Source organism: Ranitomeya imitator, chromosome 3 (genome assembly GCF_032444005.1).
Source record: "Ranitomeya imitator isolate aRanImi1 chromosome 3, aRanImi1.pri, whole genome shotgun sequence".
NCBI classification, from domain to species: Eukaryota; Metazoa; Chordata; class Amphibia; order Anura; family Dendrobatidae; genus Ranitomeya; species Ranitomeya imitator.
Window position 1 is genome coordinate 490,334,790 of NC_091284.1, and position 27,839 is coordinate 490,362,628.

Sequence of the window (27,839 nt, forward strand, 5' to 3'; positions counted from 1 at the left end):
TGGCTGCATAAATATTTTTATCGATAGGGCTATGCGTAAAAGTAAACGTAAATCTTTTTTGTTGCTCGTCGACTTTGCGAGGGACCTGTTTTTTGCGTTTACGGGTTTTTAGTAATTCATTTTGGGTGAGCTGTTTAACGCGTTGTTCTGCTGTTACTAAAATCTGGGGAGGATAATTTCTTTTTAAGAAGTCATTTTTTAATTCCATTAACTGGTGTTCGAAGCTTGTCTCGTTGTTATTAATTTTCCTGTAACGTACCATTTGACTATATGGGAGACTATTTTTAGTGTGTTGCGGGTGCGCACTAGAAAAATGCAACAAACTGTTTGTTGCAGTTGATTTTTTATGGACTTGCGTATTCAATCTCCCATCTGTAATATTAAGTTTAACGTCCAGAAATTCAAGGGTATTACCGCCGTAACAGGCTGTGAATTGCATGTTCTCATTATTCACTTCATTCAGATACTCAACGAACAAGTCAAAATCATTATGAGACCCATCCCAGACGATAAAAATATCGTCTGCGAATCTAAGAAATAAACGAATAAATTTCAAAAAAGGGTTCGTGATAGAGGTAATATACTTTTCTTCAAACGCAGCCGATATTTTTATGAAGTGAATAATGAGAACATGCAATTCACAGCCTGTTACGGCGGTAATACCCTTGAATTTCTGGACGTTAAACTTAATATTACAGATGGGAGATTGAATACGCAAGTCCATAAAAAATCAACTGCAACAAACAGTTTGTTGCATTTTTCTAGTGCGCACCCGCAACACACTAAAAATAGTCTCCCATATAGTCAAATGGTACGTTACAGGAAAATTAATAACAACGAGACAAGCTTCGAACACCAGTTAATGGAATTAAAAAATGACTTCTTAAAAAGAAATTATCCTCCCCAGATTTTAGTAACAGCAGAACAACGCGTTAAACAGCTCACCCAAAATGAATTACTAAAAACCCGTAAACGCAAAAAACAGGTCCCTCGCAAAGTCGACGAGCAACAAAAAAGATTTACGTTTACTTTTACGCATAGCCCTATCGATAAAAATATTTATGCAGCCATAAATAAAAATTGGCATATTTTGCAAAACGACCGGGATTTGGCAGCAATAGCCATGAGTCGTCCAAGATTCGGTTATAAGCGGACGAGAAATTTGGGGGATTTGCTAGTCAACAATAGATTATCTTCGACGGGTAACAATTGGCTTACGCGGTCACAACCAACAGGTAACCACAGATGCGGCAACTGTAAGTTTTGTCACTTAAGACTCCTAGACAATCCAATTCGTGTAGGTCCTGTTTGCCATTCTGTTCGGCATTTAATTACATGCAAAACCCAATATGTTGTCTATTTAATTCTCTGCCCATGTCTTTTTTACTACATCGGCAAAACAATACGGCCGATGGTCACTAGATTCAAAGAGCATTATAATTCAGTGTTATCCGGCAAAGGGTGCCCTCGGTTTATTAAACATATGCAGGATTATCATAATGCGAACCCTAATGTGTTACGGTTCGCTGGCTTAGAAATAGTTAAATGTCCCGTGCAAGGCGGAGATCGCAATAAAATCTTACTGCAGCGGGAGGCAAAGTGGATAATGGATACTAATGCTCAGGGCCCCATCGGCCTTAATGATAAATTAGACATGTCGATTTTTTTGTAAGGTTAGACATGATTTTTTTTTTTTGTAAGGTTAGACATGATTTTTTTGTAAAGTTAGACATGATTTTTTCATATATGTCTTATAATGTTGTAATTTACATGTGCTTGTTAATAGTGTTTTGCACTTAACCCTACGTGTTTTTATCTCACACACCTGTTAATGATACGTCAGCTGGTCCTCTATAAAGGATATGACGTTTTTAATTGTGCACCTGGACCCGTTGAAGCGCATTTGCGCGAAACGATCGTCGTCCACCTCTCCTCCTCCCAGCACCATCTCCCGATCCCAGCCGCCTCTCCAAAAGTGTTCTGTTTTATCGCATCATGAATAAAGGACTTTAATTCAGCAGCTTTTCTGGGTGAGTGCCACATATTCTTCTTTTTTACTATAAAAAATTAATTACTGGGCTTCAATAAAGTGTCTGCACATCCATCCATTGTGTTATATGTTGAAAGAAGTCAATGTACGACATGAATCTCATTTTTATAGCAAATTATGAGCAGAACCGGAGATTATTTGGCTGCAAATTCAATATATTTTTAGTTTTTAGCTTTTTATAGGGTACTCTTAAAACGTAAATACTTCGTTTTTATATTTTTCATGATTCTTATATGTGTACTGGAGACTAATATTGTCCAATAGATAAAAGCAGAAATCCCATTTACAGCAATTAGAAACATGGCTATTGATTAATGCAAACTCACACAGTTTTTAGTGACATAAAGTAAGGAAAATTCTCAATTCATGGATAAATTCCCTTCCTGACATGTAAAATGACACTTCAAAAGTGTAGGCGCTTTTTCTTTCGATATACGGCCGAACATATGCTCAGGCAACAGTTTTAACATCCATCCCCCATTCACGAACTGAAAATGCATGTGTTCTCAATAGAGAAATGAAAATAAGCCACTGGCAGACACATCTGGCAATGGCTTAACTTCCTTAGCTGCTTTACAAAATATAACGTACATTTACGTCATATGTCGTGTCCCTGACTTTCAAAATCCGCATCTTTCCTGGGAAATAATTAATGATTTAATCAGCCATCGTGTGCCTTTAACAACCACAGGAGGAGCTGAATTCCACCTGCGACTGTTAACCTGTTATATACCTCTGTCAATCTCTGACAGCCGCACTGAGCGCCGATAGACGTGTCATATGGGAATGATTATTGGCGTGCCCATAACGTGGTTACGGGGTGCAAATGGGTTGCTATGGCATCTGGAGGTCTGCTGAAGACCTCTGTACTTGTCATGAGGATTACCCTGCGAAAGTCTGCTGACATTGATTTTCACTATACATATCAGCTCTGATGCACTACTATGTATAGCTCAAGCAATCAGATGAAAGCGGTACAGGTCTCAGAAAATGTCAACACTAGTAAAACATATTTTTATCTTTTTTTAATTTTATACAAATTTTCAATTTTTTTTCTCACCTCTTAAAAAAACTATACATGTTATGCTTGGCATCTTCATAATCAAACTGAAAAAAGAAAATCTCTCCGGTGGTGGAGGAGTTAAGAGCAAAGAACCCAACATGCTTGATCCTTCTTTTCTCCCCACCTGCACTTGGGAACAACTGCTGCCCCACACACAAGCATAAAAAGTAGTTGGATGAGGGGTCTTTACCAAAGGCAGTAGAGAGACATATAGTATTAAATTTGTTTAATGTATGGCCACCTTAACCCCTTAGTGACGGAGACAAATTTTTTAAATCTGACCAGTGTCACTTTATGTGGTAATAACTCTGGAACGCTTCAAAAAATCCCAGTGATTTTGAGAATGTTTTTTCTTGACACATTATACTTTATGATAATGGTAAATTTAAGTCGACATGTTTTGTGTTTATTTATAAAAATATCAGAAATTTGAGAAAAAATTTAAAAAATTTGCAATTTTCAAAGTTTGCTGATGATCCCTTTAATTCAGATAGTCATACCACAGCAAAACATTAATAAATAATATTTCCCTCATGTCTGCTTTACATCACCACCATTTGTAAAATGTTATTTTATTTTGTTAGCATTTTAGGAGGTTTAAAAATGTAGCAGCATTTTTTTCATTTTTTCAAGGAAATTTACAAAACGTATTTTTTAGGGACCTATCCAAGTTTGAAGTGCTTTTAGGGGTCCCATATATTGGGAAACCCCCAAAAGTTATACCATTTAAAAAATAGCACCCCCTAACATATTGAAAACTGCAGTCAGGTAGTTTATTAACCCTTCAGGTGATTTTCAGGAATTAATGCAAACTGGCATGACAGAAATGAAAATGTGTATTTTTTACCACCTAAATGCTGCTAACTTCTGAACAGATTACAACAGCCGGCAGACTCTAAGACCACTATTTGGTCTTGAATTGCTATGGCAAACATCAGGACCACAAAACCATGATCTGACGGCACCAATTGGGATAAAGAGGAAGCCCCCACACTCTGTTAACAATTTATATGATGTAGGCACTATTGACAGCAGCATCTAAGGGGTTAAACAGATTTGAACAGTGCAAACACTGATCATGGCTGATGCAGCAAGTTATCAGCTATTTTGTACAGCCGACAGCTGCTGGATTGTCACCTGTATGGGGAGGCTATTCTCTTGTATCTCAGGTCAGTTAAAAGTCATATCAGCGGTCATTAACCCCTTCATGACCTTGGGATTTTCCGTTTTTCCATGTTCGTTTTTCACTCCCCTCCTTCCCAGAGCCATAACTTTTTTTTATTTTTCCATCAATTTGGCCATGTGAGGGCTTATTTTTTGCGGGACGAGTTGCACTTTTGAACGACATCATTGGTTTTAGCATGTCGTGTCCTAGAAAACGGGAAAAAAATTCCAAGTGCAGTGAAATTGCAAAAAAAGTGCAGTCCCACACTTGTTTTTTGTTTGGCTTTTTGCTAGGTTCACTAAATGCTAAAACTGACCTGACATTATGATTCTCCAGGTCATTACGAGTTCATAGACACCTAACATGACTAGGTTATTTTTTATCTAAGTGGTGAAAAAAAATCCAAACTTTGTTAAAAAAAAAAAAAATTGCGCCATTTTCTGATACTCGTAGCGTCTCCATTTTTCATGATTTGGGGTCGGTTGAGGGCTTATTTTTTGTGTGCCGAGATGACGTTTTTAATGATTGCATTTTGGTGCAGATACGTTCTTTTGATCGCCCGTTATTGCATTTTAATGCAATATCGCGGCGACCAAAAAAAACGTAATTCTGGTGTTTCGAATTTTTTTCTTGCTACACTGTTTAGCGATCAGGTTATTGCTTTTTTTATTGATAGATCGGGTGATTCTAAACGCGGCGATATCAAATATGTGTAGGTTTGATTTTTTTTATTGATTTATTTCGATTGGGGCGAAAGGGGGGTGATTTAAACTTTTATTTATTTTTTTTTTTTTTCACATTTTTGTAACTTTTTTTTTTAACTTTTGCCATGCTTCAATAGCCTCCATGGGAGGCTAGAAGCAGGCACAGCACAATCGGCTCTGCTACATAGCAGCGATCTGCTGTTCGCTGCTATGTAGCAGAAAATCAGGTGTGCTGTGAGCGCCGACGACAGGGTGGCGCTCACAGCTGCCGGGGATCTGTAACCATAGAGGTCTGAAGGACCTCTATGGTTACAATACTCAAGCATCGCCGACCTCTGATCATGTGACGGGGGTCGGCGATGCCGTCATTTCCGGCCGCCCGGCCGGATGCGGTAGTCAAATGCCGCTGTCTGCGTTTGACAGCGGCATTTAACTAGTTAATAGGTGCGGGCAGATCGCGATTCTGCCCGCGCCTATTGCGGGCACATGTCAGCTGTTCAAAACAGCTGACATGTCCCGGCTTTGATGCGGGCTCACCGCCGGAGCCCGCATCAAAGAGGGGCTTCTGACCTCAGACGTACTATCCCGTCCGAGGTCAGAATGGGGTTAAGGGTGGTGCATGGTGCTGTTTGCGTTACAGTAATTTTAGTAAATATTTCCAATTGTTCCAGGCTGAAATTGTTCTTTCCAGTTTTTATTCAAAAATAGGAGATTGGCAAGAAAAATCAGAGGTAGGAGTTGCAGCAGAATCCTGCTGTCAGGAGGGCACAAAGGCCTCTCCACCACTTAAGAAGTCAACAGAATTATTAAACATGTATTGTAGTTGGGGCCCTGTCACCAGGGGCATAACAATAATAGGTGCAGGGGGTGAGGTAATTGAAAGATTCCTAAATTAGCTAATTAATGTGCCATGCAATTAAAATGTTAATATGGTTTCCAAAACATTTATAGCACAAAATGGCAAATGTAACAATCTCTCTAAAGCATTAATTCATTAATATATTTACAAAGACTGTCTGGTGCCTTATTGCTACTAGATAACAGCAATCCTCAAACTGTAGGCTACTCTACTGTAATCTAGGGCAAGGGAAGTAATCACCAGTAAGACGTCTAAGACACATTGGTAAAGCCCTTCAAACTCAGTTTGAACTGGATGCTGGCAAGGGTTTAGTCAGGTAGACATTCATTTCTGAGCAGGACCATATGGTCACATCACTATAAATGTAGTTGTAAAGTGCCTTGCATGCTGCCACATTGTTTTTCTCAAATAGAATATTGGCCATGGTGTTTAGCAGTGCCCATGCAGGGGGTTCAGGGGGCTGTTAGCTGTTCTAAATTAAAGAGGTCTGTCTTTGTGAAATGTAAAGCAGTTTTCCACTTCCTCTTTATTTTAAGAAATATTTTGGAGACCTGATTCGTAACTGCAGTTCTGCACACCCTACATCTCCTCCCTTATCTCTGTGTATCACACTACCGTGTCCCCGTTCCGCTAATGGCCTAAGACGAACATCCTCAATAATCCAAACCTCCCACTCTCATCTCCATGATTTCTCTTGAGCTACATCATTTACCTAGAATCCACTACTCAGGACAATTCAATTAATTCCCAATACCCACAGTTTTTAGTGTGCCCCCAAAACAGACTTCTTTAGACTGGACTATCACCTCACCTCACTTAGGTAACTATTCCAGTTCTGCCCTTCCAAAATTTTCTTCCAAATCTGGTCCCTCAAAGCATCTGTTTACACACTCTCCATTCACTTAGTAGCACTTTGTATCTGTACTTGTGCATGTACTGTATGGTGACCAATTCATGCAGCAGTGTGTGCCCCACATAGCCTCCATAAATACACTGTGAGCCCCACATAGCCTTTATATATACACTGCGATCCCCACATCTCCTCTATATATACACTGTGAGCCCCACTGTTGTGAATTCTGTGGCAGAGCTCCCTCCTGTGGTCACAAGTGGTACTTCGGCTGATTCTCTCTATGAGCTTCCGTTGGTGGAGGAAAGTGGTACTGTGGCTTCTGAGTTTCCTTCCTCAGGTGATGTGGTGAAGTCGTTAGGTGCTGCTCTATTTAACTCCACCTAGTGCTTTGATCCTGGCCTCCAGTCAATGTTCTAGTATTGGACTTGTTTCCTCTAGGATCGTTCCTGTGACCTGCTGCTCTGCATAGCTAAGTTCTGCTTTTGTTATTTTTGTTTTCTGTTTTTTCCTGTCCAGCTTGCTTATCTTGTTTTTCTTGCTTGCTGGAAGCTCTGGGACGCAGAGGGTGTACCTCCGTGCCGTTAGTCGGTACGGAGGGTCTTTTTGCCCCCTATGCGTGGTTATTTGTAGGGTTTTGTGTTGACCGCAAAGTTACCTTTCCTATCCTCGCTCTGTTCAGAAAGTCGGGCCTCACTTTGCTAAATCTATTTCATCTCTACGTTTGTCTTTTCATCTTAACTCACAGTCATTATATGTGGGGGGCTGCCTTTTCCTTTGGGGTATTTCTCTGAGGCAAGGTAGGCTTATTTTCTATCTTCAGGCTAGCTAGTTTCTCAGGCTGTGCCGAGTTGCATAGGGAGCGTTAGGCGCAATCCACGGCTGCCTTTAGTGTGGTTGGAGAGGATTAGGGATTGCGGTCAACAGAGTTCCCATGTCTCAGAGCTCGTTCTATGTTTTTGGATTATTGTCGGGTCACTGTGTGTGCTCTGACTTCTATGTCCATTGTGGTACTGAATTATCTAATCATAACAGTACTGGAGGCCAAAAGTACTAATGATTCTCAATAGAGGGAAAAAATAAGTTTTGAGACCATTTTTTTTTCTCTGCACTGTGTTTTGCCTTTTTTTTCCCCTAGACATTTGTGTGGTTCAGGACACAGGTGTAGCGATGGACATTAAAGGTCTGTCTTCATGTGTGGATCAGCTCACGGCAAGAGTACAAAAGATTCAAGACACTATTGATCAGAAATCTATGTTAGAGCCTAGAATACCTATTCCTGATTTGTTTTTTGGAGATAGAACTAAATTTCTGAGTTTCAAAAATAATTGTAAACTATTTCTGGCTTTGAAACCTCGCTCCTCTGGTGACCCAGTTCAACAAGTTAGGATCATTATTTCTTTTTTACGTGGCGACCCTCAGGACTGGGCATTTTCTCTTGCGCCAGGAGATCCTGCATTATGTAATATTGATGCATTTTTCCTGGCGCTCGGATTGCTGTACGATGAACCTAATTCGGTGGATCAGGCAGAGAAAAATTTGCTGGCTCTGTGTCAGGGTCAGGATGAGATAGAGGTATATTGTCAGAAATTTCGAAAGTGGTCCGTACTCACTCAATGGAATGAAGGTGCGCTCGCAGCTATTTTCAGAAAGGGTCTCTCTGAAGCCCTTAAGGATGTCATGGTGGGATTTCCTATGCCTGTTCGTCTGAATGAGTCTATGTCTTTGGCCATTCAGATCGGTCGACGCTTGCGTGAGCGTAAATCTGTGCAGTGTGCACCATTTGGCGGTATTATCTGAGCGTAAACCTGAGCCTATGCAGTGCGATAGGACTTTAACCAGAGTTGAACGGCAAGAACACAGACGTCAGAATGGGCTGTGTTTCTACTGTGGGGATTCCACTCATGCTATCTCTGATTGTCCTAAGCGCACTAAGCGGTTTGCTAGGTCTGCCACCATTGGTACGGTACAGTCAAAATTTCTTTTGTCCGTTACCTTGATCTGCTCTTTGTCATCTTATTCTGTCATGGCATTTGTGGATTCAGGCACTGCCCTGAATTTGATGGACTTGGAGTATGCTAGGCGTTGTGGGTTTTTCTTGGAGCCCTTGCAGTGTCCTATTCCATTGAGAGGAATTGATGCTACGCCTTTGGCCAAGAATAAGCCTCAGTGCTGGACCCAGCTGACCAATAATGAGGTCCTGGTTATGGGGGACTTTAACTACCCGGATATTAACTGGGAAACAGAAACCTGTGAAACCCATAAAGGCAACAGGTTTCTGCTAATAACCAAGAAAAATTATCTTTCACAATTGGTGCAGAATCCAACCAGAGGAGCAGCACTTTTAGACCTAATACTATCTAATAGACCTGACAGAATAACAAATCTGCAGGTGGTTGGGCATTTAGGAAATAGCGACCACAATATTGTACAGTTTCACCTGTCTTTCACTAGGGGCACTTGTCAGGGAGTCACAAAAACATTGAACTTTAGGAAGGCAAAGTTTGAACAGCTTAGAGATGCCCTTAATCTGGTAGACTGGGACAATATCCTCAGAAATAAGAATACAGATAATAAATGGGAAATGTTTAAGAACATCCTAAATAGGCAGTGTAAGCGGTTTATACCTTGTGGGAATAAAAGGACTAGAAATAGGAAAAACCCAATGTGGCTAAACAAAGAAGTAAGACAGGCAATTAACAGTAAAAAGAAAGCATTTGCACTACTAAAGCAGGATGGCACCATTGAAGCTCTAAAAAACTATAGGGAGAAAAATACTTTATCTAAAAAACTAATTAAAGCTGCCAAAAAGGAAACAGAGAAGCACATTGCTAAGGAGAGTAAAACTAATCCCAAACTGTTCTTCAACTATATCAATAGTAAAAGAATAAAAACTGAAAATGTAGGCCCCTTAAAAAATAGTGAGGAAAGAATGGTTGTAGATGACGAGGAAAAAGCTAACATATTAAACACCTTCTTCTCCACGGTATTCACGGTGGAAAATGAAATGCTAGGTGAAATCCCAAGAAACAATGAAAACCCTATATTAAGAGTCACCAATCTAACCCAAGAAGAGGTGCGAAACCGGCTAAATAAGATTAAAATAGATAAATCTCCGGGTCCGGATGGCATACACCCACGAGTACTAAGAGAACTAAGTAATGTAATAGATAAACCATTATTTCTTATTTTTAGTGACTCTATAGCGACAGGGTCTGTTCCGCAGGACTGGCGCATAGCAAATGTGGTGCCAATATTCAAAAAGGGCTCTAAAAGTGAACCTGGAAATTATAGGCCAGTAAGTCTAACCTCTATTGTTGGTAAAATATTTGAAGGGTTTCTGAGGGATGTTATTCTGGATTATCTCAATGAGAATAACTGTTTAACTCCATATCAGCATGGGTTTATGAGAAATCGCTCCTGTCAAACCAATCTAATCAGTTTTTATGAAGAGGTAAGCTATAGACTGGACCACGGTGAGTCATTGGACGTGGTATATCTCGATTTTTCCAAAGCGTTTGATACCGTGCCGCACAAGAGGTTGGTACACAAAATGAGAATGCTTGGTCTGGGGGAAAATGTGTGTAAATGGGTTAGTAACTGGCTTAGTGATAGAAAGCAGAGGGTGGTTATAAATGGTATAGTCTCTAACTGGGTCGCTGTGACCAGTGGGGTACCGCAGGGGTCAGTATTGGGACCTGTTCTCTTCAACATATTCATTAATGATCTGGTAGAAGGTTTACACAGTAAAATATCGATATTTGCAGATGATACAAAACTATGTAAAGCAGTTAATACAAGAGAAGATAGTATTCTGCTACAGATGGATCTGGATAAGTTGGAAACTTGGGCTGAAAGGTGGCAGATGAGGTTTAACAATGATAAATGTAAGGTTATACACATGGGAAGAGGGAATCAATATCACCATTACACACTGAACGGGAAACCACTGGGTAAATCTGACAGGGAGAAGGACTTGGGGATCCTAGTTAATGATAAACTTACCTGGAGCAGCCAGTGCCAGGCAGCAGCTGCCAAGGCAAACAGGATCATGGGGTGCATTAAAAGAGGTCTGGATACACATGATGAGAGCATTATACTGCCTCTGTATAAATCCCTAGTTAGACCGCACATGGAGTACTGTGTCCAGTTTTGGGCACCGGTGCTCAGGAAGGATATAATGGAACTAGAGAGAGTACAAAGGAGGGCAACAAAATTAATAAAGGGGATGGGAGAACTACAATACCCAGATAGATTAGCGAAATTAGGATTATTTAGTCTAGAAAAAAGACGACTGAGGGGCGATCTAATAACCATGTATAAGTATATAAGGGGACAATACAAATATCTCGCTGAGGATCTGTTTATACCAAGGAAGGTGACGGGCACAAGGGGGCATTCTTTGCGTCTGGAGGAGAGAAGGTTTTTCCACCAACATAGAAGAGGATTCTTTACTGTTAGGGCAGTGAGAATCTGGAATTGCTTGCCTGAGGAGGTGGTGATGGCGAACTCAGTCGAGGGGTTCAAGAGAGGCCTGGATGTCTTCCTGGAGCAGAACAATATTGTATCATACAATTATTAGGTTCTGTAGAAGGACGTAGATCTGGGGATTTATTATGATGGAATATAGGCTGAACTGGATGGACAAATGTCTTTTTTCGGCCTTACTAACTATGTTACTATGTTACTATGTTACCATGTGCATGGCTCCTGCACATCAGGAGGTTATTCGCTTTCTGGTGTTGCATAATCTGCATGATGTGGTCGTGTTGGGGTTGCCATGGCTACAAGTCCATAATCCAGTATTAGATTGGAAATCCATGTCTGTATCCAGCTGGGGTTGTCAGGGGGTACATGGGGATGTCCCATTTCTGTCTATTTCGTCATTCACCCCTTTTGAGGTTCCAGAGTTCTTGTCTGATTTCCGGGATGTATTTGATGAGCCCAAGTCCGATACCCTACCTCCGCATAGGGATTGTGATTGTGCTATCGATTTGATTCCTGGTAGTAAATTCCCAAAAGGTCGACTGTTTAATTTATCTGTGCCTGAGCACGCCGCTATGCGGAGTTACGTGAAGGAGTCCTTGGAGAAGGGGCATATTCGCCCGTCATCGTCACCATTGGGAGCAGGGTTCTTTTTTGTGGCCAAGAAGGATGGTTCGCTGAGACCTTGTATAGATTACCGCCTTCTAAATAAGATCACGGTTAAATTTCAGTACCCCTTGCCGCTGTTATCTGATTTATTTGCTCGGATTAAGGGGGCTAGTTGGTTCACCAAGATAGATCTTCGTGGTGCGTATAATCTTGTGCGTATTAAGCGAGGTGATGAATGGAAAACTGCATTTAATACGCCCGAGGGCCATTTTGAGTACCTTGTAATGCCATTCGGACTTGCCAATGCTCCATCAGTGTTTCAGTCCTTTATGCATGACATCTTCCGAGAGTACCTGGATAAATTCCTGATTGTTTACTTGGATGATATTTTGATCTTCTCGGATGATTGGGAGTCTCATGTGAAGCAGGTTAGAACGGTGTTTCAGGTTCTGCGTGCTAATTCTTTGTTTGTGAAGGGATCAAAATGTCTCTTTGGTGTTCAGAAGGTTTCATTTTTGGGGTTCATTTTTTACCCTTCTACTATCGAGATGGACCCTGTTAAGGTCCAGGCCATCCATGATTGGACTCAGCCGACATCTCTGAAAAGTCTGCAAAAGTTCCTGGGCTTTGCTAATTTTTATCGTCGCTTCATCTGCAATTTTTCTAGTATTGCTAAACAATTGACCGATTTGACCAAGAAGGGTGCTGATGTGGTCAATTGGTCTTCTGCTGCTGTGGTGCTGTGGAAGCTTTTCAAGAGTTGAAGCGTCGTTTTTCTTCTGCCCCTGTTTTGTGTCAACCAGATGTTTCGCTTCCATTCCAGGTCGAGGTTGATGCTTCTGAGATTGGAGCAGGGGCTGTTTTGTCGCAGAGAAGTTCTGATGGCTCGGTGATGAAACCATGCGCCTTCTTTTCCAGGAAGTTTTCGCCTGCTGAGCGAAATTATGATGTTGGCAATCGAGAGTTGCTGGCCATGAAGTGGGCATTCGAGGAGAGGTGTCATTGGCTTGAAGGAGCTAAGCATCGCGTGGTGGTCCTGACTGATCATAAGAACTTGACTTATCTCGAGTCTGCTAAGCGGTTGAATCCTAGACAGGCTCGTTGGTCGCTGTTTTTTGCCTGTTTTGACTTTGTGGTTTCGTACCTTCCGGGCTCTAAAAATGTAAAGGCGGATGCCCTGTCTAGGAGTTTTGTGCCCGACTCTCCGGGTTTATCTGAGCCGGCGGGTATTCTCAAAGAGGGAGTAATTGTGTCTGCCATCTCCCCTGACTTGTGGCGGGTGCTGCAAAAATTTCAGGCTAATAAACCTGATCGTTGCCCAGCGGAGAAACTGTTTGTCCCTGATAGGTGGACGAATAAAGTTATTGTTCGGTGTTGGCTGGTCATCCTGGAATCTTTGGTACCAGAGAGTTAGTGGCTAGATCCTTTTGGTGGCCATCTCTGTCGCGGGATGTGCGTACTTTTGTGCAGTCTTGTGGGATTTGTGCTGGGGCTAAGCCCTGCTGTTCTCGTGCCAGTGGGTTGCTTTTGCCCTTGCCGGTCCCGAAGAGGCCTTGGACACATATCTCTATGGATTTTATTTCAGATCTTCCCGTCTCTCAAAAGATGTCAGTCATTTGGGTGGTCTGTGATCGCTTCTCTAAGATGGTCCATTTGGTACCCTTGTCTAAATTGCCTTCCTCCTCTGATTTGGTGCCATTGTTTTTCCAGCATGTGGTTCATTAAATACATGGCATTCCAGAGAATATCGTTTCTGATAGAGGTTTCCAGTTTGTTTCGAGGTTTTGGCGAGCCTTTTGTGCTAGGATGGGCATTGACTTGTCTTTTTCCTCGGCTTTCCATCCTCAGACTAATGGCCAGACCGAACGAACCAATCAGACCTTGGAAACATATCTGAGATGCTTTGTTTCTGCTGATCAGGATGACTGGGTGACCTTTTTGCCTTTGGCTGAGTTCTCCCTTAATAATCGGGCCAGCTCGGCTACCTTGATTTCGCCGTTTTTCTGCAACTCTGGGTTCCATCCTCGTTTCTCTTCAGGGCAGGTTGAGTCTTCGGACTGTCCTGGTGTGGATACTGTGGTGGACAGGTTGCAGCAGATTTGGACTCATGTAGTGGACAATTTGACCTTGTCCCAGGAGAAGGCTCAACGTTTCGCTAATCGCAGACGCTGTGTGGGTCCCCGACTTCGTGTTGGGGATTTGGTTTGGTTGTCTTCTCGTCATATTCCTATGAAGGTTTCCTCTCCTAAGTTTAAACCTCGTTTCATTGGTCCGTATAGGATTTCTGAGGTTCTTAATCCTGTGTCTTTTCGTTTGACCCTTCCAAATTCTTTTTCCATCCATAACGTATTCCATAGGTCATTGTTGCGGAGATACGTGGCACCTATGGTTCCATCTGTTGATCCTCCTGCCCCGGTTTTGGTGGAGGGGGAGTTGGAGTATATTGTGGAGAAGATTTTGGATTCTCGTGTTTCTAGACGGAAACTCCAGTATCTGGTTAAGTGGAAGGGTTATGCTCAGGAAGATAATTCCTGGGTCTTTGCCTCTGATGTCCATGCTCCCGATCTTGTTCGTGCCTTTCATATGGCTCATCCTGGTCGTCCTGGGGGCTCTGGTGAGGGTTCGGTGACCCCTCCTCAAGGGGGGGGGGTACTGTTGTGAATTCTGTGGCAGAGCTCCCTCCTGTGGTCACAAGTGGTACTTCGGCTGATTCTCTCTATGAGCTTCCGTTGGTGGAGGAAAGTGGTACTGCAGCTTCTGAGTTTCCTTCCTCAGGTGATGTGGTGAAGTCGTTAGGTGCTGCTCTATTTAACTCCACCTAGTGCTTTGATCCTGGCCTCCAGTCAATGTTCTAGTATTGGACTTGTTTCCTCTAGGATCGGTCCTGTGGCCTGCTGCTCTGCATAGCTAAGTTCTGCTTTTGTTATTTTTGTTTTCTGTTTTTTCCTGTCCAGCTTGCTTATCTTGTTTTTCTTGCTTGCTGGAAACACTGGGACGCAGAGGGTGTACCTCCGTGCCGTTAGTCGGTACGGAGGGTCTTTTTGCCCCCTTTGTGTGGTTATTTGTGGGGTTTTGTGTTGACCGCAAAGTTACCTTTCCTATCCTCGCTCTGTTCAGAAAGTCGGGCCTCACTTTGCTAAATCTATTTCATCTCTACGTTTGTCTTTTCATCTTAACTCACAGTCATTATATGTGGGGGGCTGCCTTTTCCTTTGGGGTATTTCTCTGAGGCAAGGTAGGCTTATTTTCTATCTTCAGGCTAGCTAGTTTCTCAGGCTGTGCCGAGTTGCATAGGGAGCGTTAGGCGCAATCCACGGCTGCCTTTAGTGTGGTTGGAGAGGATTAGGGATTGCGGTCAACAGAGTTCCCACGTCTCAGAGCTCGTTCTATGTTTTTGGATTATTGTCGGGTCGCTGTGTGTGCTCTGACTTCTATGTCCATTGTGGTACTGAATTATCTAATCATAACACCCCACATAACCTCCATATATACACTGTGAGCCCCACATAGCCTTTATATATACACTGCGAGCCCCACATATCCTCTATATATACACTGTGAGCACCACATAACCTCCATATATACACTGTGAGCTGCACATAGTTTCCATATATACACTGCGAGCCCCACATATCCTCTATATATACACTGTGAACCCCACATAGCCTCCATATATACACTGTGAGCCGCACATAGTTTCCATATATACACTGCGAGCCCCACATATCCTCTATATATACACTGTGAACCCCACATAGCTTCCATATATACACTGTGAGCCCCACATAGCCTTTATATATACACTGCGATCCCCACATCTCCTCTACATATACACTGTGAGCCCCACATTACCTCCATATATACACTGTGAGCCCCACATAGCCTTTATATATACACTGCAAGCCCCACATATCCTCTATATATACACTGTGAGCACCACATAACCTCCATATATACACTGTGAGCCGCACATAGTTTCCATATATACACTGCGAGCCCCACATATCCTCTATATATACACTGTGAGCCGCACATAGTTTCCATATATACAGTGTGTGCCCCACATAGCCTTCATATATACACTGTGAGCCCCACATAGCTTCCATATATACACTGTGAGCCCCAGATAGGCTTTATATATACACTGTGAGCACCACATACCCTTTATATATTCACTGTGAGCCTCACATAGCCTCAATATATAAAGTGTGAGCCCCACATAAACTCCATATATACATACAATATCCCATACACATGAAAAAAACATATACTTACCTCGCTCCCATTCCCCCGATGCTCTGCTCCATTAGACTGGCCTATGGCCTCACCTTCCTTAGATAACTATTCCAGTTCTGCACTTCCAAAATTGTCTCCCAAATCTCGTTTCTTGTAGCATTTGCTTACACACCCTCACCCGCACTTTGTATCTGTACCCCTGAGGCAAGGATTTCTTCCAGGCACCACATGCACCGGAGCCTGGAAGAAATCATTAGCATACTGAAATAAAATATAATAAAATATAATTTCTCAACAAGAAGACCATTAATATGAGGCATACAGGTAGGACTAATGTAACATTTCTATTAGGTTCTAATAGGTTACATATGTCCAAGGGGTGACAGATTCCCTTTAACCCAATTGCAAAAATTACTTTTAGCTTCAATTGCATGCATTTAAGAAAAAAATTGTCACAAAAAGCGGACAACCCCTTTAAGCTCAATCGTAAGAAAGAAAGGCTACATCTGTATTTGGAATCATACGTTAGAAACCCTTACAACCTGTATATCTACACACACTGTCAATTTGTTTTTCCTCTAGGTTCTTTATAACATTTTTATTTCATTTACACAAATGCACACCTATGAAGCAATTGAACCAGTGGACATACTTGCTGGCATAGGTCGTTTTTTTATGGTTGGCATTGGAGGAGTGGTTTTTGGGATCATCTTTGGATTCCTGTCGGCTTTCATCACACGTTTTACCAGGAACATTACTTCCATTGAACCTCTTCTTGTTTTCATGTTCAGTTACCTATCCTACCTATCTGCAGAAGCCTTCTACCTCTCCGGAATCCTGGCGTGAGTATTACAGCACGACACTTTTACATAGAAAATCTTTTTTTTAAATTTGCATTTCTTATACCAAACCCTGCATAACATTAATGCATTGTATAATATATTTATAAATTGTCATGCACAGTATTATCCTTCTATTGACCTAATGCTAAATCTACAGTATAAGACCTTGCACCATGTGTAATACATTTACAGTCCACATTTTTACTCTGCAACTTTGACCAATCACATTGAAGTTGAAAAAGTGTTGCATAGTCCTTAATCTTTTGAAACAGACTACGAATTGTCTTGTTTTTCTAATATTTATTTTTTTGAGCTGTCAAGCACAATGCAATTCTCATAAGTATCTCCCTCATACAATAATACTAATATATCACAGTTTGCTGTCATATCAGTGCTATCTGTTGCCCTTGAATCCTCCTATAGTACTATTTAAAGGGAACCTGTCACCTGAATTTGGCGGGACCGGTTTTGGGTCATATGGGCGGAGTTTTCTGGTGTTTGATTCACCCTCTCCTTACCTGCTGGCTGCATGCTGGCCGCAATATTGGATTGAAGTTCATTCTGTGTCCTCCGTAGTACACGCCTGAGCAAGGCAAGATTGCCTTGCACTGCGCAAGATTGCCTTGCGCAGGCGTGTACTACGGGGGACAGAGAATGAACTTCAATCCAATATTGCGGTCAGCATGCAGCCAAAGGGTAAGCAAAGGGTGAATCAAACACCCGAAACTCCGCCCATATGACCCAAAACCAGTCCCGCCAAATTCAGGTGACAGATTCCCTTTAATAAATATATTCACAACCAATTGCTCAATTTAATGCTAACCCCTTCCATATGGTGGGTATTGTACCATTCCATAAGACTATCTCACATATAGCGTGACCAACAATGAATGATCCCCACTATGGTACTATTTAAAAACAATATTTTATTGAACAAGACAATTCCATAAAACAATATATTAAATATCCATAACTGCATGTAACAATAGAGTGCAAATTCCACAGACAAGGGACTATAATGCCGTAGGTAATCTCTCAAGGAATGTAGGCTGATATATGCATAGGTTGAAATAGTCTGCCAATATTTAACCACACCACAATCAAGATCGAAGTAGTCTCTCAGCAGTGTGAGCAAAGGGTGAACAGTGCCGATGCTCCAAAAAGAAAAATAGATCTATATGTGTACCCTATTCGCTGACACTGCCTGAGCTAGTAATATTAGTAAGATACATAAAGTGTGCGGCTAAATGGCAATGAAATAATTACCTGGCAATCGGCCTGTGAAGATACCTCGGTGTCCCTCTGCCCCGACGCGCGTTTCGCAATGCTTCTTCGGGAGGCGTGTCAGGGCAGGGGGTAAGCCGGGTTAAATAGGGCAAGCCTCTACAGTGATTGGATCTGTATAATTAAAAGACCGTGTTCAGCTGGAAGACGTGACGCCTATCCCACACACATTAGTGAGACCAGCGTGTGGCGGTGTATGAAGCCCGGAAGTGCGACCAGCGGTGATTGTACGTAAACCGGAGGTACCCGGAAGTGAAGTCAAAAAAGGCGCCGCTGTACGGAGTTCTTCACAACCTAAGCTCAATGACGCATGCGCAGATCGGCAGTAATCTGTAGCAAATGGAGAGTTGGATCGCGGTTAATATTGTTTTTAAATAGTACCATAGTGGGGATCATTCATTGTTGGTCACGCTATATGTGAGATATTCCCTTTAATAAATATAGCAAATTTTTATTATTTTACAAAAGGCATACTATTAATAAATCAATATGCCAAAAGGTTGCAAGAATTTTGCACAAAAATTTATTGCCTTTTTATGCTTAACAGTATGACAGCCTGTGCAATGACCATGAAAAAATATATTGAAGAAAACATTTCAAAGAATTCAAGCATAACCATAAAATATTTTATGAAGATGGTGAGCAGCGTGTGCGAAACACTGATATTTATCTTCATGGGCGTGTCTACAGTAGGAAAAAACCATGAATGGAACTGGGCTTTTGTGAGCTTTACGTTACTCTTCTGTCTCATTTGGAGAACACTGAGTAAGAATTGTAAAATTTATCTTTTATATATACGGTATATTTTTGTTGTAAATTGTGACTTTTTCCACATTTGTCACCTAGATTCTGTATCTCAAATCCACAGAGAAACAAACTGAGATCATTTTGAGGGGAGAAATAAAAAAAAATAACGTAATGTGGTAGCATAAGTGTGCACACCTTCACATTTAAAATTATAAAATAGTAGTCAGTACACAGGTGCCATTACTGACATTCCGTTAACACCATAAAAAGTTTAGCTGTTCTAGTAGCATTTTCCTGATATTTTCTTAGTTGCATTTTAAAGCAAAAGCCAAAAGCTAAACAGCTTACAACAGAGAAAACATAACTCATTGTTGAAAGCTATCAGTCAGGAGAAAGGTGCACCTGGACATCCCACAAAAATTTATGAAAAAGCAAGAAGAAAGTTGGTACAGGAAACCGCCAAAAGGCATACACCAACATTAAAGGAGCTAGAGAAATTTGTCTTGTTCTGACTATGTACTGCATGTGGCAACAATCTCTTGAACGCTTTATATGTCTGGCCTGTGGATTGGGTGGTAAGATAGGAGCCTTTTCTTACAAAAACATACAAACCTGGCTTTGTTTTATGCCAAAACCTACATGAACTCTGCCAACAGCATGTGGAAAAATGTTTTACGGTCTGAGGAAACCAAAGTTGAATTTTTTTGGCCTTAATTCCAAAAGGTATGATTGGCGCAAAGCCAACATTGGACATGGCCAAAAGAACAACATACCTACCATGAAGCATGGTGGAGTCAGCAATATGCTTTGGGCTGTTTTTCAGAAGCTGGAAGTGTGGCAGATGGAAAGAATAATGAACAGTTCCAAATTTCAGTACATTTTACATAAAAAAAAACTTTCAGGCCCCTGCTAAAAAGCTGAAGATCAAGACAATGACCCAAAGTATACTTCGAAATCATCACAACAATGGCTTCACCAGAAGAAGATCAAAGTTTTGAAATGTCTCAGCCATAGCCTAGAATGATTCCAATTTAAAATCTGTGAAGAGGACTGTACAGAGGAGATGGCCTTGCAACCTGATAGATTTGGAGCTCTACTGAAAGGAAACTACTAATGAAGACATACACCTCAATCCTGCTGATAAAGTCGCTGTGGACACTGTCTGGCATCCTTGTTGGCTAAAATTAAGTTTTTCAGTAATGTATAAAATAATGGTCTGACACATTTTTGTGCATGTCTGAAAAAGTCTAATACTACCAGGAAGGAGGCCAAACAGAGTTCTTAGAGACTTAGTTGGTTTCATTGAAGTGAATGGCTCCATCAGGATTCTGATTTTCAGAAATTCCAACAGAAAACCTGATGAAGTGCTGATGGAGAGCACTATATTAGGCCCCCTTTACACATCCTTATTTCTGATGTTTATGGAGTGGTGTCCATAGACACATACACATGTACAGTACATCCATTATAATCTATGGAGCATGTTTGTGTTTTCACATGGACCGTATGTCCATGTAACCCACATGTAGACATATCCATTTTTTTCCAGCAGCACAGATGACAATAAGTACCGCATATGCACACACAGGTGCCATCCATGTGTCGTTCATGTAATAAGTACAGATTATAAATTGCAGATTTTTAGGTGTTAAATATGTGCAAAGTTCGAGATAGATAAACAGAGATAGATACAGTACAGAGCAAAAGTTTGGACACACCTTCTCATTTAAAGATTTTTCTGTATTTTCACGACTATGAAAATTGTAAATTCACACTGAAGGCATCAAAACTGTGAATTAACACATGTGGAATTATATACTTATCAAAAAAGTGGGAAACAACTGAAAATATGTCTTATATTCTAGGTTCTTCAAATTAGCCACCTTTTGCTTTGATGACTGCTTTGCAGACTCTTGGCATTCTCTTGATGAGCTTCAAGAGGTAGTCACCGGAAAAGGTTTTCACTTCACAGGTGTGCCCTGTCAGATTTAATGAGTGGGATTTCTTGCCTTATAAATGGGGTTGGGACTATCAGTTGTGTTGAGCAGAAGTCTGGTGGATACACAGCTGATAGTCCTACTGAATAGACTGTTAGAATTTGTATTATGGCAAAAAAAAGCAGCTAAGTAAAGAAAAATGAGTGGCCATCATTACTTTAAGAAATGAAGGTCAGTCAGTCCGAAAAATTTGGAAAACTTTGAAAGTGTCCCCAAGTGCAGTTGCAAAAACCATCAAGCGCTACAAAAGAAACTGGCTCACATGAGGACCACCCCAGGAAAGGAAGACCAAGAGTAACCTCTGCTTCTGAGGATAAGTTTATCCGAGTCACCAGCCTCAGAAATCGCTGGTTAACAGCAGCTCAGATTAGAGACCAGGTCAATGCCACACAGAGTTCTAGCAGCAGACACATTTCTACAACTGTTAAGAGGAGACTTTGTGCAGCAGGCCTTCATGGTAATATAGCTGCTAGGAAACCACTGCTAAGGACAGGCAACAAGCAAAAGAGACTGGTTTGGGATAAAGAACACAAGGAATGGATATTAGACCAGTGGAAATATGTGCTTTGGTCTGATGAGTCCAAATTTGAGATCTTTGGTTCCAACCACACAATCGTAGTCCATCAAACCTGGCTTAGTCCAGTGAATGGAAACCTGAAAAGAAAAAACACATAAAACACAGACAAATAAAAAAGACAATTTGCCTCCTTTACCACTTTATTAACCCCTTTCTGCCATCAGACATACTATTCTGTCCATGTGACCTGGGACTTAATCCCCATGGACAGAATAGTACTTCCAATGCGATCAGCCGCGCTCTCGGGGGGAGCACGAATGATCACGGCCGAGTGTCAGCTGATTCTCACAGCTGACACCCAGCAATTTAACCCCTGGAACACTGTGACCAAAAATGATCGCAGCGTTCCTGGAGCAGGCAGATGTTCTGTCAGCCCTGACAGCCCCTCTGCCTTTGGATCGGAGACCCCGCGGCATGCTGCAGGGTTCTGATCTCTCCCATGGTAACCCAATGTCATCATGATGACATCCGAGTTACTAGAGCTGAGAGACTTCCTGTCATGCGCAGAGCATGTCAGGAAGTCTCTAAGGTCGGTGTGCACAGAGTGCAGTGCTGACAGCTTATGTGGCATGCAGATCTGCATGCTATAGGAGCGATCAGCCTGCACAAAATGATTGTCCCATAATGGGACACAGTGTAAAAGTAAGAATGAATTTTAAAAAAAATTAAATGGTAAAAATATTTTTAAAAATAATAACAAAATCATTATTTATTATTCCATCAATAAATAAATATTTGAATTAATAAAATCTAAACAATAAAAGTACACATATTTAGTATCGCCGCATCCGTAAAGACCCAACCTAGTTAACCCCTTTAACCTCTTCACGACATGCCCCGTACTAGTACGGGGCATGTCATGTCTCCCCCTGTGATGTGGGCTCCGGCGCTGAGACCACATCAAAGTCGGACATGTCAGCTGTAATGTACAGCTGACATGTGCGTGCAATAGCGGCAAGTGGAATCGCGATCCACCTGCCGCTATTAACCAATTAAATGCCACTGTCAAATGCTAACAGCGGCATTTAACTACCGCTTCCGGCCGCACGGACGGAAATGAACGCATCGCTGACCCCGTCACATGATCAGCGATGTGTCAGGATAGTAACCATAGAGGTCCTCTATAGTTACTGATTCCGGCCTGCTGTGAGCGCCACCCTGTGGTCGAATCATAATGGCAGGTAAATTTTAGCACTTAGTGAACCTAGCAAAAAAGTCAAACAAAAAACAAGTGTGGAATTGCACTTTTTGTAATTTCACCACAATTGGATTTTTTTCCCCCTGTTTTCTAGTACAAGACATGGTCAAACCAATGGTGTCGTTCAAAAGTACAACTCGTTCCGCAAAAAATAAGCCCTCACATGATCATATTTATGTAAAAATAAAAAAGTTATTACTCTGGGAAGGAGGGGAGCGAAAAATGAAAATGCAAAAACGAAAAAGGGCTGCGGCGTGAAGGGGTTAGTGAACACCATTAAGAAAAAAACAAGGCAAAAAAACAATACTTTATCATCCCGCCGAACAAAAAGTGGAATAGCATGTGATCAAAAAGACCGATATAAATAAATATGGTACTGCTGAAAACGTCATCTTGCCCTGCAAAAAACAAGCCCCCATACAGCTCCATCACTAGAAAAATAAAAAAGTTATAGCTCTGAGAATAAAGCGATACAAAAATTATTATTTTTTATATAAAATAGTTTTTATTGTATAAAAGCGCCAAAACATAAAAAAATGTAAATGAGGTATCACTGTCATAGTACTGACCCGAAGAATAAAACTTCATTATCAATTTTACCACACGCACAACAGTATAAACGCTCCCCCAAAAAAGAAATTCATGAATTGCTGTTTTTGTTCATTCTGGTACCAATAAAAACATCATCTCGTCCTGCAAAAAACAATAACTCACATGACTCTGTGGGTCAAAATATAGAAAAATTATAGCTCTCAAAATGTGGTGATGCAAAAACTATTTTTTAAAATAAAAAGCGTCTTTTAGTGTTTGACAGCTGCTAAACATAAAAACCCTCTATAAAAACCTGCTATAAATAGTAAATCAAATCCCCCTTTATCACCCCCTTAGTTAGGGAAACATAATAAAACAAAAAAATGTATTTTTATTTTTCCGTTAGGGTTAGGGCTGAAGTTAAGGTTAGGATTGGGGGCTAAAGTTAGGGTTGGGGCTAAAGTTGGGGTTAGGGTTTGGATGAAATTTACGGTTGGGATTAGGGTTAGGGTTGAGATTAGAGTTGGGATTAGGGTTGGGGTGTGTCAGGGTTAGGGGTGTAGTTAGGGTTGGGATTAGGCTTAGGGGTGTGGTTAGAGTTGGGATTAGGTTTAGGGGTGTGTTCGGGTTAGGGGTGTGGTTAGGGTTATAGTTAAGGTTGGGATTAGGGTTTGGGGTGTGTTGGTGTTAGACAGTTAGAGGAGTTAGGAGTTAGAATTGGGGGGTTTATACTGTTTAGTCACATCAGGGGCTCTCCAAATGCGACATGGCATCCGATCTCAATTCCAGCCAACTTTGCGTTGAAAAAATCAAATGGTGCCCCCTCCATTCTGAGCTCTTCCGTGCGCCCAAACAGTGGTTTACCCCCATATATGGGGCATCAGCGTACTCAGGACAAATTGGACAACAACTTTTGGGGTCCAATTTCTCCTGTTACCCTTGGGAAAATGAAAAATAGGGAGCTAAAAAATCATTTTGTGGAAAAAAATGATTTTTATTTTTACGGCTCTACATTATAAACTTCTGTGAAGCACTTGGGGGTTCAAAGTGCTCACCACACATCTAGATAATTTCTTAGGGGGTCTACTTTCCAAAATGTTGTCACTTCTGGGGGCTTCCACTGTTTAGGCACATCATGGGCTCTCCAAACACGACCTGGCGTCCCATTTCAATTCCACTCAATTTTGCATTGAAAAGTCAAACTACGCTCCTTTCCTTCTGAGCTCTGCCATGCTCAAACAGTGGTTTACCCCCACATATGGGGTATCAGTGTACTCAAGACAAATGGTACAACAACTTTTGGGGTCCAATTTCTCCTGTTACCCTTGATAAAATAAAACAGATTGGATCTGAAATAATTTTTTGGTGAAAAAAAGTTAAATGTTCATTTTTTTTAAACATTTCAAAAAATCCTGTGAAGCACCTGAAGGGTTAATAAACTTCTTGAATGTTGTTTTGAGCACCTTGAGAGGTGCAATTTTTAGAATGGTGTCACTTTTCAGTATTTTCTATCATATAGACCCCTCAGAGAGACTTCAAATGTGATGTGGTCTATAAGAAATGGTGTTGTAAAAATGAGAAATCGCTGGTCAAAGTTTAACCCTTACAACTCCCTAGCAAAAAAAAATGTTGGTTCCAAAATTGTGCTGATGTGAAGTAGACATGTGGGAAACGTTAGTTATTAAGCATTTTGTGTGACATATCTCTGTGATTTAAGGGCATAAAAATTCAAAGTTGGAAAATTGCAAAATTTTCTAAATTTTCGCCAAATTTCCATTTTTTTCACAAATAAACACAAGTCATATTAAAGAATTTTTACCACTATCATGAAGTACAATATGTCATGAGAAAACAATGTCAGATTCACTGGGATTTGTTGAAGCGTTCCAGAGTTATAACCTCATAAAGGGACAGTGGTCAGAATTGTAAAAATTGGCCTGGTCATTAACATGCAAACCACGCTTGGGGTTAAAGGGGTTAAAAAAAAAGTTCCCACGCAGGTCCAATGTAGCCCACCGAATCCAATGTAGCCCAAGAGAATCCAGCAAAGTCCATAAAATCCATAAAATCCAATGACTATGGAGCTTCGTTCTGAGGCTCTATAGTATTTGCAACAGCGACTGCTTGGTTGCGCTGCGCTGCGGGAGATCCGGTGGCTCTGAACAGCGGTGATGTCATTAACGTTACCACTCTTCAAAGTCGCTGGGTCTGTCTAACTAAAAATAAACAAGCAAGAGCATCTCCAAGGTTAGGTGGGTGTAGAGCCTCCCTGCCAAAAACCAAACCATCCAGATAAAAAGTAACAGATGGAGGTAGTACACAAAGCAACATGGCAAAAAATCCAAAAAAACAGTGATTTATCAGCCCATAGTGACTGTAGCAAGGTTTTGGTTCTGAACTATGAACCTTTCTCAAGTAGTGATCGGAGACAAATGCCATATATTTAAAGTGATTAGAAAGGTGATTATGCAATGTTATAAAAAATATAAAACAGTATATATGCTAGATGAATATACAAAATTCAGACGCATTACCATGTGTATGTACATTAAAAATACCATTAAGTCAAGGTATTATACTATCCCAGTGTACAGAAAAAGTACAATAGTGCTTAATTATGTAGTTAAATACCAGGTGAAAAAAATCACAATAATTAAAAATATTTCTCAGATGACTATAGGTTACAGGAACATCAATATAACAAAACCGCCATATTCTGCATCCTAATTAGCCCATTGCACATGTCATAACAAAAGGCAGGTGTGCAATCCAATTTTGCACATGCACAATGACGATTGAAGTCACTGGCGCCATCTTGGAAAAGATTTGTGAGCGCTGAGAAGAACCAAAACGTTGCCCCTGCCACTATGGGCTAATAAACCATTGTTTTTTTACCATATTGATTGGTGTGCTACCTCCATTCGTTACTTTTTATCTATCTATCTATCTCATATCTATCAAAAGTGTCTGTGGTGAAAATACATTTTAAGCAACATCATAAAAAAAATATTTTAGAATATACCGCGGTCAATGGAACCAAGATCATGGTTGATACAGCAACTAGTTGTCGAATATTTGTAGCTACATGAATGTGGAAAATTTAAAATAAATTTCTCTAATTCCTACTGAATAGTAAAATGTATCTATATGTATATATTTATTTTCAGAAGAACATTGACATTTATGAAAATTCTGTATACTATAACGCGTGAATAATGCTGTCTCTTTGTGTTTATACCTGTGTGGTAATAATGTCTTGTTTTTTTTCCCTTTTCTTTAAACTGCAGGTGTGTTTATGTTGTTCTACATAATAAACAAATTCCGGACATATCCATTCACTTTTAAAGACCAGTTCATCATTGCTTACAGTGGTTTACGGGGCGCCAGTAGCTTTTCACTTGTGTTTTTGCTGCCAGTTCTATTATTTCCTAGAAAGAAAATGTTTATCACTTCAACAATTGTCGTAATATATTTCACAGTATTTATTATGGTAAGGATATTATTTATATATTACTCTATATACAGTATACAATAATGTGCAAACGTTTTAGGCAGGAGTGAAGAAAATCCTGCGAAGAATCCTTTTAAAAATAGATGTATTAATAGTTTATTTTGAATAATTTTGATTGGGCACCATGCATCAGCTGTCAGGTTCACTTTAAGAACTGTCTTCAGCATATAGGAGAACAATGAGTACAGGCAATGATTCAGTAATTAATTATATATACATGCAGAAGGATTTGCAGTTAGTTCTGCAATATGTTTGGGACAGTGAGGTCCTACAAATGTGTGCAATCGTATCTAGACGAATTGATGATTTGATGCATCTTTTCTACACCTGCCTAAAAAATGTGCACAGTACCAAGTATGAATATGCATTACATACAACATATATATTATATATAACACAAAATATATGTTTATTTTAATACAGGGAATAACAATTGGTCCATTGGTTAGATTTCTAGATGTGAAAAAAACTTCCAGAGAAGAAACAGTTAACCAAGAGATTCATACACGGGTAAGTATTATACAACTAGATGGTGCCTGATTCTAACGCATCAGGTATTCTAGAATATGTATGTACTTTATTTATGAAGATTTAAGAATAATGCAATGAATACACAAGATTGGTCGTGCCCTGCCGTCCAATCAGCAAAGCGTGGTTCAAATCCCGCTCCAATTCGCGGCCGGACTGCGCCTGTCGCTGATTGGTCGCGCCCAGCTAGGCACGACCAATCAGTGAAGCCAGGGTCGGCTCCAGGTATTTGAGGGCCCTGGGCGAAAGAGTCTCAATGGTCCCCTGCTTTAACACATACCACGATTCATGTTGCACAGATACAGCAGAGAAATATAGCACAGCCAGATAGCATATAACGCAGCCCATGTAGTATATAACACAGCCCACGTAGCATATAGCACAGCCACATAGCATAGAACACAGCCCACATAGTATATAACACAGCCCATGTAGCATATAGCACAGCCACGTAGCATATAACACTGCCACATAGCATATAACACAGCCACATAGTATATTGCACAGCCACGTAGTATATTGCACAGTCCAGGTAGCATATAACACAGCCCACATAGTATATAGCACAGCCATGTAGTATATAGCACAGCCATGTAGTATATA

General features: G+C 40.8%; 1 protein-coding gene across 1 annotated transcript in view; it reads left to right on the plus strand.

Annotated features, from left to right (window-relative positions):
* The window catches only part of SLC9A4 (solute carrier family 9 member A4), a 126,819-nt gene that overhangs the window by 43,261 nt on the left and 55,719 nt on the right, over positions 1 to 27,839 (plus strand). Inside the window, exons 3-6 of the mRNA XM_069757626.1 lie at positions 16,604 to 16,863; positions 18,695 to 18,912; positions 26,485 to 26,687; positions 27,132 to 27,218. Of these exons, the coding sequence (XP_069613727.1) occupies positions 16,604 to 16,863; positions 18,695 to 18,912; positions 26,485 to 26,687; positions 27,132 to 27,218 (768 nt within the window). The remainder of the gene's footprint in view (positions 1 to 16,603; positions 16,864 to 18,694; positions 18,913 to 26,484; positions 26,688 to 27,131; positions 27,219 to 27,839) is intronic.